General features: G+C 51.8%; 1 protein-coding gene across 3 annotated transcripts; it reads right to left on the reverse strand.

Moving 5' to 3' along the window:
• Window positions 1-327: 327 nt before the first annotated feature.
• KYAT1 (kynurenine aminotransferase 1) lies at window positions 328-10,593 on the reverse strand. 3 transcript variants are annotated; one of them, XM_014269580.3, is made up of 14 exons: window positions 10,437-10,593; window positions 8,798-8,919; window positions 6,326-6,384; window positions 5,258-5,408; window positions 4,857-5,006; window positions 4,427-4,513; window positions 4,193-4,321; window positions 3,831-3,951; window positions 3,174-3,250; window positions 2,877-2,966; window positions 2,347-2,533; window positions 2,077-2,153; window positions 1,884-1,970; window positions 328-1,497 (listed from the first exon to the last, which is right to left on the reverse strand). In XM_014269580.3, exons 2-14 carry the CDS (start codon window positions 8,879-8,881, stop codon window positions 1,429-1,431), a joined length of 1,368 nt encoding a protein of 455 aa, XP_014125055.2. In that variant the 5' UTR covers window positions 8,882-8,919; window positions 10,437-10,593; the 3' UTR covers window positions 328-1,428. The 3 variants fall into 3 exon arrangements, with proteins under 3 accessions (XP_014125055.2, XP_005490638.2, XP_014125058.2); XM_005490581.4 differs by having other exon boundaries at window positions 8,798-8,905; window positions 10,437-10,574; XM_014269583.3 differs by lacking the exon at window positions 2,347-2,533.
• Between the last annotated feature and the right edge of the window lie 1,632 nt (window positions 10,594-12,225).

Consider the following 12,225-nt stretch of genomic DNA (forward strand, 5'->3'; position numbering starts at 1 on the left):
GCGACTCTCCCCATGTTTGGTACTTACATGGGTGCAAAAGGGCTTTCAGCAGCACCCTCACCCACCCAGGCTGAGCACGCAGGTGAGAGGGGACACCAGGAAGGGCAGGTGGCTCTTTGCCTCCTTCCCTCTCTCCCTCCCTCCCGCTGGCCCGTGCAGCTCTGCTCCAAGGGGATTGGCATCACCAGCTGCAGCCCAATACAGAAAACCTGCAGAGCTCTCCCCACCAGCCTGAGTGGGACAAGCAGCCACCACACAGGAGCCAGCAGAGATGAGGCAGCTCTCAAGGAGAGCTCCACCAGCCCTGCAGTCATTTCAGAGACACTCTTCCATGATTGCAGTAATTCCACTTTAATAATTTAACTGCTACAAACACTCATTGCACAGTCTGCTGCACACAACTCCCAGGTGGTTGATGATGATGTTTTACAGTCTTATCCAGGCTGAAATCGACACTGATGCAAGAATTTCCTCTCCAGAACTGCTCATTCCCCCACCAGCTCACTGGGTGGGAGGTTGTGGTGGCCACCAGCAGTAGGAGCAGCCAAGGCCACAGTGACCATCCTCCCCAGCCACTGTGTGCACTTGTCAAAGGCCAGAAAAGGCTTTGCTGCCCAGCCCTGAGAAAGTGCCAAGAGTAATTTGGAAGGTTTGACAATAGCCAGGCTACTGAAAGCCTGTTTCCTGGGGGAAACCAATTGTGTGGTCATTTTCCCCAGAGATGCACATTAAAAAATAGTGGGAAAAAAGTTTATGATGGGAAATGTCATTTCACTGGGTTTGTAATCATCAGGATCATGGGAGTCACAGAATCACAGAAATTCTAAGTTGGAAGAGACCTTTAAGATCTTCGAGTCCAACCCATGTTCTAACACCTCAACTAGATCATGGCACCAAGTGCCACATCCAGTCTTTTTTTAAACTCTTCCAGGGATGGTGACTCCACCACCTTCCTGAGTCACCTTTACTGACAGCTGGTGATGCTGTCTAGTCCTGTGAGAACGAGAGTGCCCATGGAAATGCTGCCCTGAGTGGGGATGTGGAGCAAGACAAGGCACACTAACCCTCCAGCACAGCCTTAAAGGTAAGTCCTGAAACACTTTTTCAGAATTTGGTGGTGAGACAGAGCCCAGGTGCCATCCTCACCCTGCGTGTTGCTGGATGCATCCCAGAACTGATTAGCAAAGTTTTCACATGTAAGAAATGTCAAATGCTGTCGGTGCACACAAAGTGTCACTTCTTGAAATCATTTCACAGTGACTGAAAATGTCCCCCAGGCCCTGGGCCTGGAAAAACTTAACCATTTGTCTGTCAGAAAATGTTGATGAAAGCACTGAAGTAAGAACATACCAAAGTTTGTAGACAAGTGAAGAAGAAGAGCAGTAGGGGCAGATGAGGACCAAGGAGACCCTGGCTCTCTCAGTGTATTCAGGAGCTGGTTTTCTCCTGTTTCCATTTTTGCAATATGTCACTTGCTGCCTTCAGTGTAGCGTCCTCCTAAAAAATACCACACATTTGGTCAGTGGCTCCCAGCCAAATCCTATTCTCCCTCACTGCAGCCATTGTTGATACAAAAATCCTGTTCTCATTCTGGAGCATTGCAGGTTCAGTATGAGACAGGTGCAGCTAAAGGGGCACCTAGAGAGTCCCTTCCTTGGCCAAGAGATGTAGGATGCTGATGGGACAAAGTTTAGGATGGCCCTGGCACATCTGCAGCCCCCAGCTCAGCTCGTGTGTCTGCAGGAGAGGTTGCTCCAGCTGGGATGTCACGGTGGGGCTCCAATGCCCGGCCCATCCTGCATTTCTTCTTGGCATTTCTCTCATTAAACCAGCCCTGATTATTGCTCCCAACCTTGCCTTCCTCAGTGCTGTCCACATCTCACCTTTGCAAAGCAGAACCGGATGAAATTGGTGTAGTTGTTCTTGTGGGCCTCGCTGTAGAAAGCGGAGAGCGGGATGGCAGCAAGGCCCTGGGCAGAGGGAGCACACAGAGTGAGGGTGCTGCTCTGGGGCTGTGCTTGGGGGGGCACAAACCCACCCAGGGAAAAGGCAGCAGGAAGGGCCAGACCCTTTTACCTTGTTCTTGACCATCCACTTTGCAAATCTGGAGTCGTAGGGCTCATCTGAGTTGGGGACATCGGGCACATCAGATTCTGCAGGAGAAGCACAGCAGGACAGAGGCTGGGGCAGCTGCCAGGTGCCTCAGCTGAGCCCCAAGCCCACATCCTTGCAGCTGGGATGAGGAACATGCAGCCCATCCCTGCTCTGGTGATGGTTTATGCAGGTTCCTGTCCCTGGCAGCAGCACCACGCCCAGCCCACCTGGGCAGGACTGCAGGTGACTCACTGAACGGGGAGATGTCTGCCACCAGGAAGTAGGTGCCCTCTGGGATGATGGGTTTCATCCCCACCCCATCCAGGCTCTGAACCAGCCAGTCTCTCTTCTGCTGCAGCTCCTTGGGCAGCTGGACAAAGTAGCTCTCTGGTTTTCCATAGAGTGTGAGCTCCCTCTGGAAACCCTGAGCCACGGCCTCCTGGAAGGAGAGAGGGGCCAGTGCCCAGTGGAAGATGGTCAGGGCTTCCTTGGGAACTGAAGTTCCTGCAATTCACAGGTGATTAGGGAGCTGTCTGCCCCCAGCCCCTCTGAACTGCCCCTTAGATTTGTCAATGCAAGATAAGGAATATAACCCAGGCAGGCTGGACTCTCCCCTTCCTCCCAGACACAGAGCAACTGTAGGGAGAGAGGAAGGAGCCTCTCCAGAGCACCACAAATCACTTGTGTGTGCCTTTCAGGTCAGCTGTGGGCAAGAGGACCATCTCTTACCCCTGCTCTGAGGGCTTGGGCATTGCAGGGCCAGGCTCAGGGAGCTGCCTTACCTGGGCAATGGTGGCACAGTGGTACACAGAGTTCTGGTGCACAGTACGGAGGTGCTGCAGCAGCCTGTCAGGGCCCACAACCCAGCCCACCTGCAGCCAGGAGAGGAGGAGGAAGATGATGAGTCTGGCTGCCTGCCCAGGCTCCCCTTTCTGTGCCTGTGCTGGCTTCATTGTATGTTACAGACAGAACTATCATGGTGCTTTCAGACCCTGAGGCTCAAAGCTGAGCGTGGGCAGTGTCCCCAGTGCAAAGGGACAGGGCTGGGGACACAAGGAGGTGCCACAGGGGATATTCACCTTCCATCCCGTGGCACTGAAGGTCTTCCCAGCACTGCCAATGATCACCGTGCGCTCCCACATCCCCTGCAGGCTGGCTGGCAATGCAAGGAGAGAATGGCAGAGCTCAGCATGCTCCTCTGGGCTGAGCCCTCTGTCACCATAATCCACGGTGATCTTTAGTGTTCACTGCACCTCTTTCACCTGGATGAGCCTCAAAACACATCCCAAACAGGCAGCCAGGTTTCTCAAGAGCATCTCCTTTTAATTAAGCATTTTCACAGGCATGTACCCAGCCCCAGGGGCTCTCAGAAATGCCAAGCACCATCACCCTGCATCAAGGTGATGGCATGTTCCTCCAGCTGGAAGAACAGGCTGAAACTGTGTTGAAATGGATTTCCTGGGAACTAGAGACACTCAGAAAACTGTGGCTTTACAAAGCATGGGAAAAAATCAGTTTCACTGGAGCCAAGCAGCTTTTTGTTCTAGATGTCCCCTCTGGCTCTGAAGTCAGAGCTTCTGTTTAGGGCCTGGTTTGGAGGCTGAGATTGAAATGTCTCAAAATACCCCCAGTGGGGGATTCATGCCTAGCAGAGCTGTGCATGCAGGCAGCTCCTGGATTTGCAGGGCCCGAGTGCAGCGCCCATTCCCTGCCCTGCGGCCCCGCCCAGCCCGTACCGATGCGGATGTGCTGCTTCCCGTCGTACACCAGCCACTCGTACACCTCGTCGCTGATGCACAGCACGTCGTGCTTCACACACAGCTCTGCAATCAGCCCCAGCTCCCCGCGGCTGAACACCTGCAGCAGAGGCACAGCAGGAGCGTTTCTGAGCCCCTGCAGGCTGTGAGTGTCCTCCTGGCACCATCTCCCATGCCAGGGAGGGGCAGGAGCTGCTGCAGTGATCTAACAGTTGTCTTTAAGCCTTCAGACAAGGCTTTAAACCACCAGGAGACCGAGCACAGCATGTGGTGCTCCCACAGCACCCACATCCCCTGTGTGCAGGGCAGCCTGCAGGGCCCAGCAGGGGCAGCAGTGTTACCTTGCCCAGAGGGTTGTTGGGCGAGTTCAGGACGATGGCTTTTGTCCGTTCATTGAATTTAGAAGCCAGTTCAGCTGGGTCCAGCTGCCAGTCTGCACTAGACATCAATTTTCCATCTTTTGGAGGATTCTACAGAGAACATGGGAATCTTGGTTTGCTTTGCTACCTCTGCACCTTGTTTACCACTCACCTCTTTGCTGACTGCTGCAGATCTCCCCTTCTCCAGCCACTCACCGGTCTCAGAGGCACAAACACAGGTGTCCCACCAGCCATTTTCACCATTGGCTCATAGCAGTCAAAGAAGGGTTCAATGATTATCACCTGGAAGAAAGGGACATGTCAGCATCCTCCTGGTCCTGCTCAGACCATCCCTGAGGAGTGCAGAGAGCAATGGGAGGGACAGGACATTTTAATCCCTCATTACTGTAATGGAGAACCTGCATTGCCTGTGGGGAGTGTCAGGAAGGACACCACCACTCAGGACAAAAAGGGTTATTTTGCTTTATGCAGAAATGAGACAGTGCCCTGCAGCAAATAATTTCTTTCTTTGGAAGCTCAGGTACTGCAGAATGGGGATAATAAAACTGGTTTTGCTTTGGTAAAGGACAATGAAAACCAGCCTGGGGGAAGGCTGACAGTGCAACAAGCCCTTATCTTGGGTTACCTCATCACCTTCATCCACTAAAGCCTGGAAGCAGCAGAACAGGGCCTGGTATGCCCCCACAGTCACCATCACATTGGTCATAGGATCCAGCTCTCGTCCAAGCAGCTTCTCGAAAAACTGGGCCAGGACCTTCACCAGAGGTGGGTGGCCCTGTGGGGTGAGAGGAGGGTGGGAATTGGGCTGCAGAAGATTCCTAAACCAAGGATGAACCCTTGGAAGGGAAGCCAAGAACCCCATGACATCTTCCAGCCCAGCTGCTTCAAACATCCCAGAGAGTTACTGGGAACAGTGGGTCAAGGCTGGATGTGTGTTTTGCCTCGTGTTTTTTGCTGTTGAGCTCTGAAGCAGCCAGGGCTGGTGGGGACGGAGGGGTGGTGCTGGCAGGGAGATGTGTCACTCACAAAGGCACGGGTGTACTGGTGCAGCATGTGGCTCCCCCCGCTGAGGGCTCTCAGCAGTGCCTCTCGCAGAAATTCTGGTGCAGGGAAGTCAGGGAAGCCCTGGCCCAGGTTCACCTTGGAGTAGGTGGTAGCCAGTTTTACAAACTCCACCCTGGAGAGAAGGGAAACAAAAGCACTTTCAGAGGGTGTGAGCAGTGTGCTGGCACAGGGCCTGCTCACAGCATCCCTCAGGAAGGAGTGGGGTTGGTGTCCCTCCTGCAGAGCCATCCTGCTGCTCACAGGCAGGCAGGACCAGCACAGGTCACTTCAGACCTGCTGAAATTAAACCGAGGATGATGAACTATTGCACTAGGGGAACTGTTTTCATTCATTCTCCCAGCAAACAGCCCCTGGGGTCAGTGTGTGGTCACAGCTGAAAGCCTGTGGTGTTTCAGATCACACTGGACTGACCAGGAGGGGATTTGGAGATTTTCAAGCCCATACCAGCTCTGCAATATTTAGCACCTAAACATTGTGAAGGCCTCTGCAGAGGGCAAAGTGGGCTGAACTCGCTGCTCATCTCAAACCAAACAAGAGCCAGCTCACTGGCAGTTTGTAGCTCAAGCCCAGACACAGCAGGGCCTTGGGGAAGGACCATTTAAATCTCTTTTTCCAGCACACAACTTTCCCAATGCCACATTGTGCCTGGCAGGATGGGAATGGCATTTTCAGCAGCCCTTGCCCTGCCCCTCTGCTTGTGGTGCCCCAGGGTGAGCTTGGAGCAGGTGCCAGGCTGCAGCAAACACTTGGCTCAGGTTTGGGTGGATGGGTCAGAGGGAGGGCGGTGCTTCTGCCTGCCCAGTGGTGCAAAAAACCTGATACATGCTGAAGTGAGAGCTGCAGCTACAGCACTGACTCATGGTAAAGCCTTCTGGGACAAACTTGCTCTGATGTGCTTCCTGAACATGTGCAAAGCAGCTGAGGGAAACTTCTGCTCTGTGCTGTGTGGCTGCTGTGGTTTCAATATGGTTTTAGGATGCCTAAAACCACATCTACCACCTGGGTAAACCAGATATTCTTTTAACTCACCAGATATTTTTATCTATTCCCTCCAGCCTCCGAGCTTGCACCGGCCTCGACATTTTTGCCTGTGGAGAGTGAAAAATAAAGTGAGTTTGAAGCTTTTACATGAGGCCCCAAAGGAGCTGTGGCCTCTCCAGGGAAGTTTTTTCCCACCAGAAGGTGTGCCCTTAGTATTGCTTCATGGCTGCTCCTGACTGATCTTGGAGCAGTAATAACTGTTGCAGTGGTTTCTGCTTTCACTTACAAGTTTCAACAAGAATTGGGAAAATTGATGAACAAGAGAAGCTTTTGTACACTCACTGGGGAGGTGGCAATGCCTTAAACCTCATTCCCTGTTTGGATTAGTCATGGGGTCAAGCTCAGCCAGGCTGTAACAGCCAGGCCAAGGACCCCAGACCTCAGGCTTTTACCTTCCATAACCTCTCCATCTTCATGGGAAGGACCTCCTTACTCTACAAGCCATGAAACATCCCCTTTTCCTAGAAAAACAAACTATTTTATTCCATGCTGCTCTACGAAGTAGCAGAAGTAGATACTCCTCTGTCCTGATGAAGTGCTTGGTGAGGGGGCTTGCTCTGAATCCTACAAAATGTGCAGTTTTCTATTTAAAGTTCATGTCAAACCCAAGCAGTAATTAGGTACAGGCAAGAGAGAGCAGAGCACAGAGGTCAGTGTGATGTACAGGCACACTGAGGTACCAAGCTGTGACTGGTTTGAAATTTCCATGCACATCATGGCTCAGGGGAGTGGAAAGAAAGACAGCAGGAAACACTGAAAGCAAAACCCTCCTTCCAGGTGGATAAGCACAGTGGGAGAAAGTTAGATGTGCTTTATGGGGAATTCATCACGAGGATGATGAAAAGCAGCAGAGACAGAATTCAGTAATTCAGCAGTGCAGGGAAAAGGCACCAGACAGGGAAGGGGCTGGAAACTGCAGACAAATGATGCTCAGTGCACCAGAAAGAGCCAGCGTGGGGGCAGGAGGAGGGCAGCCCTGAAGCAATGAGTGCAGAAAGCCATTGTCACCACAGCAAATAAAACACATTTGGACTGGCACAGGGAAGGCATGTGAAAGCAGCTGAGGTGAGGGGATGTGCAGGGGTCTGTGCTCTGCCGTGCCAGGATGGTGGAGGGAACCAGGTCAGCCTCCTCCCAACACTCAGCTGCACAGGACTTACCTGCTCCCCTCTGCTCTTCCCAGCACTGCTCCAGAATTTGGGCTGTGCCCCAAGGATACTTTGTGCTGAGGTCCTTGGATTTTGATACAGCTCCAACCCTTACTGGAGATCTTTGCAAACACCCAGCCAAGGAGCTCTGTGTTTCAGAGGGCACCAGGTGGACTCTGCTCCACCCTGGTGCCAGGCAGGCAGCCAATGACAAGCAGAAGTCACTGAATCCATGGCAGCCCCTCCTCTCCTCTCCTCTCCTCTCCTCTCCTCTCCTCTCCTCTCCTCTCCTCTCCTCTCCTCTCCTCTCCTCTCCTCTCCTCTCCTCTCCTCTCCTCTCCTCTCCTCTCCTCTCCTCTCCTCTCCTCTCCTCTCCTCTCCTCTCCTCTCCTCTCCTCTCCTCTCCTCTCCTCTCCTCTCCTCTCCTCTCCTCTCCTCTCCTCTCCTCTCCTCTCCTCTCCTCTCCTCTCCTCTCCTCTCCTCTCCTCTCCTCTCCTCTCTCCCTCAGCTCTGCTCCTTCTGCACAAGCTGGTGGCTGTTACAGTCACAAGACCTGGTGCCTGAGTTTGATTTGGGTGGGAGCAGAAGGATTTATGGCTTGGGAAGTAAAAGATAGCTGGAGGTAAAATATTAACAGCTCCAATGCTATTCTTGCAAAGTGGGGCTGCTGAAGGCCACAGGTCAGAGAATTTAAAAGATGACCAAGTGTGATGGGGATCAGAGGGAACAAGGTGCCTTAAGCCTTGAAATTCCCAGTTCTGAGGAAAGGCCTTGTCTGTTCAGGAGGATAAATAAATACTGGGGTTTTTTTCTGATATCCCCTCCATCCCATCCTATCCCAGCCTGTGTGTGATGCTGCCACAGAGAGCAACACAGGCTCAGGACCATGCAACCCTCAAATCTGTTTCAGCCTGTTCTGTCCCCAGACAGAAGGGACAGTTTGCCTGGCAGCCACACAGGAGAGCTGGGTGCCAGTGCAGAAGACTTGGCATCCATAATTTTCCACCAGTGGCTCTCTGCTGTGTGTGACTGCCTTGCTCTGCATGTTGGGATCTCTGAGTGGGATGCTGGTATTTTCCAAGTACTTTGCAAGCCAAGAGGCTCTCTGAGGTAGAGACCATCAGATGAAGCAACCCCAGAACTCCTCTATGAAGGATATCCCCTTACTTATGAGGATCCTTTAAATGCTCCCTGGAAATAAGCAGATAAAGAGGAAATTGCACCAGAGTGGCTTTTCCTGATGTGTTCTGTCTGCTCTGAGCTGCCCTGGGCAGGCTGCCAGGCAGGAACAGCACCCCTGGGCATTGCATACCTCTCTGGAGCACGAGCTGTGTCCAGCACTGATGTTCCTCTGCAGCAAGAAGTGGCGCAGGGACGGTCCCGCTCTCCTGAGCATGCCACAGCTCCGGCTCTCTCACTCCTGCAGGCACACACCTGCAATTCCCAGACAAAGGACAGGGCTCAGACAATTGCTGCACAGGGTTAAAGCACACCTGTACCTGGGATCAGGCAGGCCCAGACCCAAAGGTTGTTCTGCCACAGAGAGGAAGAGGCAGAGCAAGCTGCTTTGTGTGTCATCACTGCAATGTCCCCAGTGCTGGGGCTGTACTTTGTGCATGTGACACACAGGATCAGGAGCACAAGGGCAACCATGACTTCTGCCTTCTGCCTCCTCTCTTCCAGTCCAGGCTTCCCCTGCTCTCCTCTGCACCGATGGGAGTGGTATGGACACAGTGAGAGGGCATCCTCCCATCCAGTGTCACTGAGCCCAGGTAACTCCTGCCTCTGCCCTTCCTCCCTTGCAACACTTTCACCTTCCTGGCCCACTCAGAAATCTCCGGCCTCTCAGCTCCTGCAGCTCTGGTTTAGTTACAAGTTTTGTTCCAATTAACAGGAATGAAACACCTTCTATCTCTAAAGTGATTTTGGTGAATATCTTTCCTTCAAGGCCCCAAACAAATTGATATCTGTGTGTAAAATGCAGAACCTTCACCTCAGGCTCTTTCACCTCAGGTTCCTTCAACTATTCCACAGCATTACTTAAACATGCAATATTTAAGCAAAAATAAGTGAATGTTTTGTTAGGTACTTGAGATAAAAGCAATGAGGCTGGAGGATGTATGCACCTTTATTATGACCAGCCATGAATTAATTTACCCATCTGCCAATAAATTAATTAAAACAGATTTGAAGCTGACCAGCCTACAGGTAAGCTCTCAATACTCCTAAGGGCACTTTCCATCCTTACATGCAGGATGTGAGTCCCCAGTGTATGCATTTTTTGTTATTTCTAAAAAAAAGTGTGAAGCAGCTGCCAGCTGAGACCAGTGGGGTTTCACATCTCTTTGCCAAGTGGGAAAAAAATAGCACAATTTATGGAAAAATTGGAAGCCAGAGCATCATATTGATTATGACTGTAAAATCTCCACCTTGTGCTTACATGACACTGAGATGTGGGGGGACACTGCTTTGGGGTGCAAAGCAAAGGAGTCCTGGAATGAGGAGACCTACCCTGCAAGGGACAGAATCCAAGTGTGGCTGTAAAAAAGGCTTTATCAGATAGCAGCAAACACAGAGCTGTGTCAGAGCTGTGCACTGGACTGAGGGCAGCACCCGGGTCACCACCGCTGACTCTGGGAGGGTGCACTGGGCTGAGCACAGGACTCGGGAGGTGACAGCCGGGAAGGTCACCTCGGGGGCTGGTCACTCACCACCTCCAGCCCGCGGGTCCCAGCCGCCTCCTCCATCCCGGTGCTCTTCGATCCCCGCCTTGGCAGCTCGGGGGTGCACCCGGGAGGCTTTGGGGACGCGGCTGTCCCTGGATGTGCCCCAGGAGGAGCGCAGCACCAAGGCGAGTGCAGGGCGAGAGCAGCAGCAGCAGCGCCAGCAGGAGCTGACACTGGGGGACAAAGCAGCTGCCAGAGGGACAGCGGGGACAAAAAACAACTTACATCGAGCTGGGCCGCGCTGCTTTAGGCGGCAAAGGCTGGCACAGCCGCCCAGGCTGCCCTGGCACACATTCCGCTTTCTCTGCTCCAAAGGCTTCATCTGCGGCTGGGACTTCCTGGGAGGAGCCGCTGAGGCCGCAGGAAGGCGGGAGTGAAGCTGCAGCCCTGGCGGGGAAAAGCGTTGTGAGGGCTCTGCGGGCTCTGAGGGGTTCGGCTGCCTGGGGAAATACCCCAGCTTGTGTTCAGGTGGAAGTTCATGCTGGCATAACCATAGCGGCATATTTTTTTGTGGTATGTAAATACTTCAGCGTGGCAATGGCAGGGAATTTCCCTTTGGGTGAAGCCTTTTGTCATTTTGGAAAATGAATTTCTAAGTCAAAATCCTCTCAAAAACTTCGTCCTGCAGGCTTAATATTATTCGAGAAGGGAAGGGATAAGTGTAAGGTCTTCCTGCCACGATCCTGCAATACTGCCCGGCCCTGGGCTGTGGGTGGGCGCCGAGCTCTCCCTCAGTGCTTGAGAGCTGACAGCTGCTGCGGTGAGGTGTTGAGAGAAAACTGCCTTCTCTTCCCTCTTCCTTTAGTGACAAGGCTTGACTTGCACCCGTGAGACAGGTCGTGTAAGTCTCCTGAATAATTTCTGTCGCCGTTTCACAGCAGGAAAAAATGAGCCATGGGGAAAGGAAGCGGCTGCATCCGCTGTGCCAAAGGTTCCCAATCCCAACGCGACACCCCTCAGGCATCCCTGAGGTGATTAAGCAGGAGGGAATGTCTGCAGGGAGAGAAAAACCCTGTTGTCTAGATTTCTGTTTAAATCAAACACTGAAACAAACAGATGGAAGGAAAATTTGGTTCTGTAGAATGTTCACATCAGACCTGGAGCTTTTGAATGGCTCAGTGGCATTTTTTCCTGTGCTTTCTTTGCCCTGTCCTCCACCAGCCTTGTACCTTCCCTGATTGTGTTTACCCCTGAACTGAACTAGTTTGATTAGACATATTAGAAAAAAGCCAATTTGGCAGAGAAGTGGCCAATTTTCTGTCAGGTCTGTGAGTTGAACTGGTTCAGGGTGGATATGTGGGCAAAAGGTCCTGCAAGGAAAAAGATGTGGGCAGGGAGAAGTAGGGAGACCTTATCTGTCAGGATTTGGACATTATATTGATCCAACAGTATAACGAAACTGCACCTTAATGCCATCTTGAAATTCGGCAGAAATTTCAGGATGAGGTCAGTGATGTAAAGGACGCATCCGACCTTGTACTTTTTACTATGAAACTCAAGGAAAGTTACAACCTTCGTTTTCTTCAGGTAATTTTAATTTAACAAATGCACATGAACAATTCTGAACTAGTGTTGAGTTAAAAAAAAATTAGCTATTGCACTGGGCTGACAAGAGTTTACAGCCCTATGTGCTGGCACTGGGATCCCAGCTCCTCTGGTATAGGTCCTGTGCCTGTGGCTACAGGAAGTTGCTAAGACTTATAATATTCCTAGAAAGCCACAGATGCACTTTATTGTTCCACACATCACTGGTGTAGACAAGTTAAAATTGGCTGCACTTAACCACTCAGAACCGCCTGCTGTACACCAATAAAATTACAACTAATGCCTTTGAACTATCCTTTATTCATTTAAAAAGAAATTATGCTTCACAGTGTTCTCCATTACGTCAGACAAGTAAAAATAACTACCAGTGAATCACTTTTTTCAGGCAGCACAAACTTCTCAGCAGCTGAATGCTTTCGGCTCCTTTAAGACTGGCGCCATTTTGAGCGCTGCCCGGCACCAAGATGGC

The sequence above is a fragment of the Zonotrichia albicollis genome, chromosome 21 (assembly GCF_047830755.1).
Source record: "Zonotrichia albicollis isolate bZonAlb1 chromosome 21, bZonAlb1.hap1, whole genome shotgun sequence".
Classification (NCBI taxonomy): Eukaryota; Metazoa; Chordata; class Aves; order Passeriformes; family Passerellidae; genus Zonotrichia; species Zonotrichia albicollis.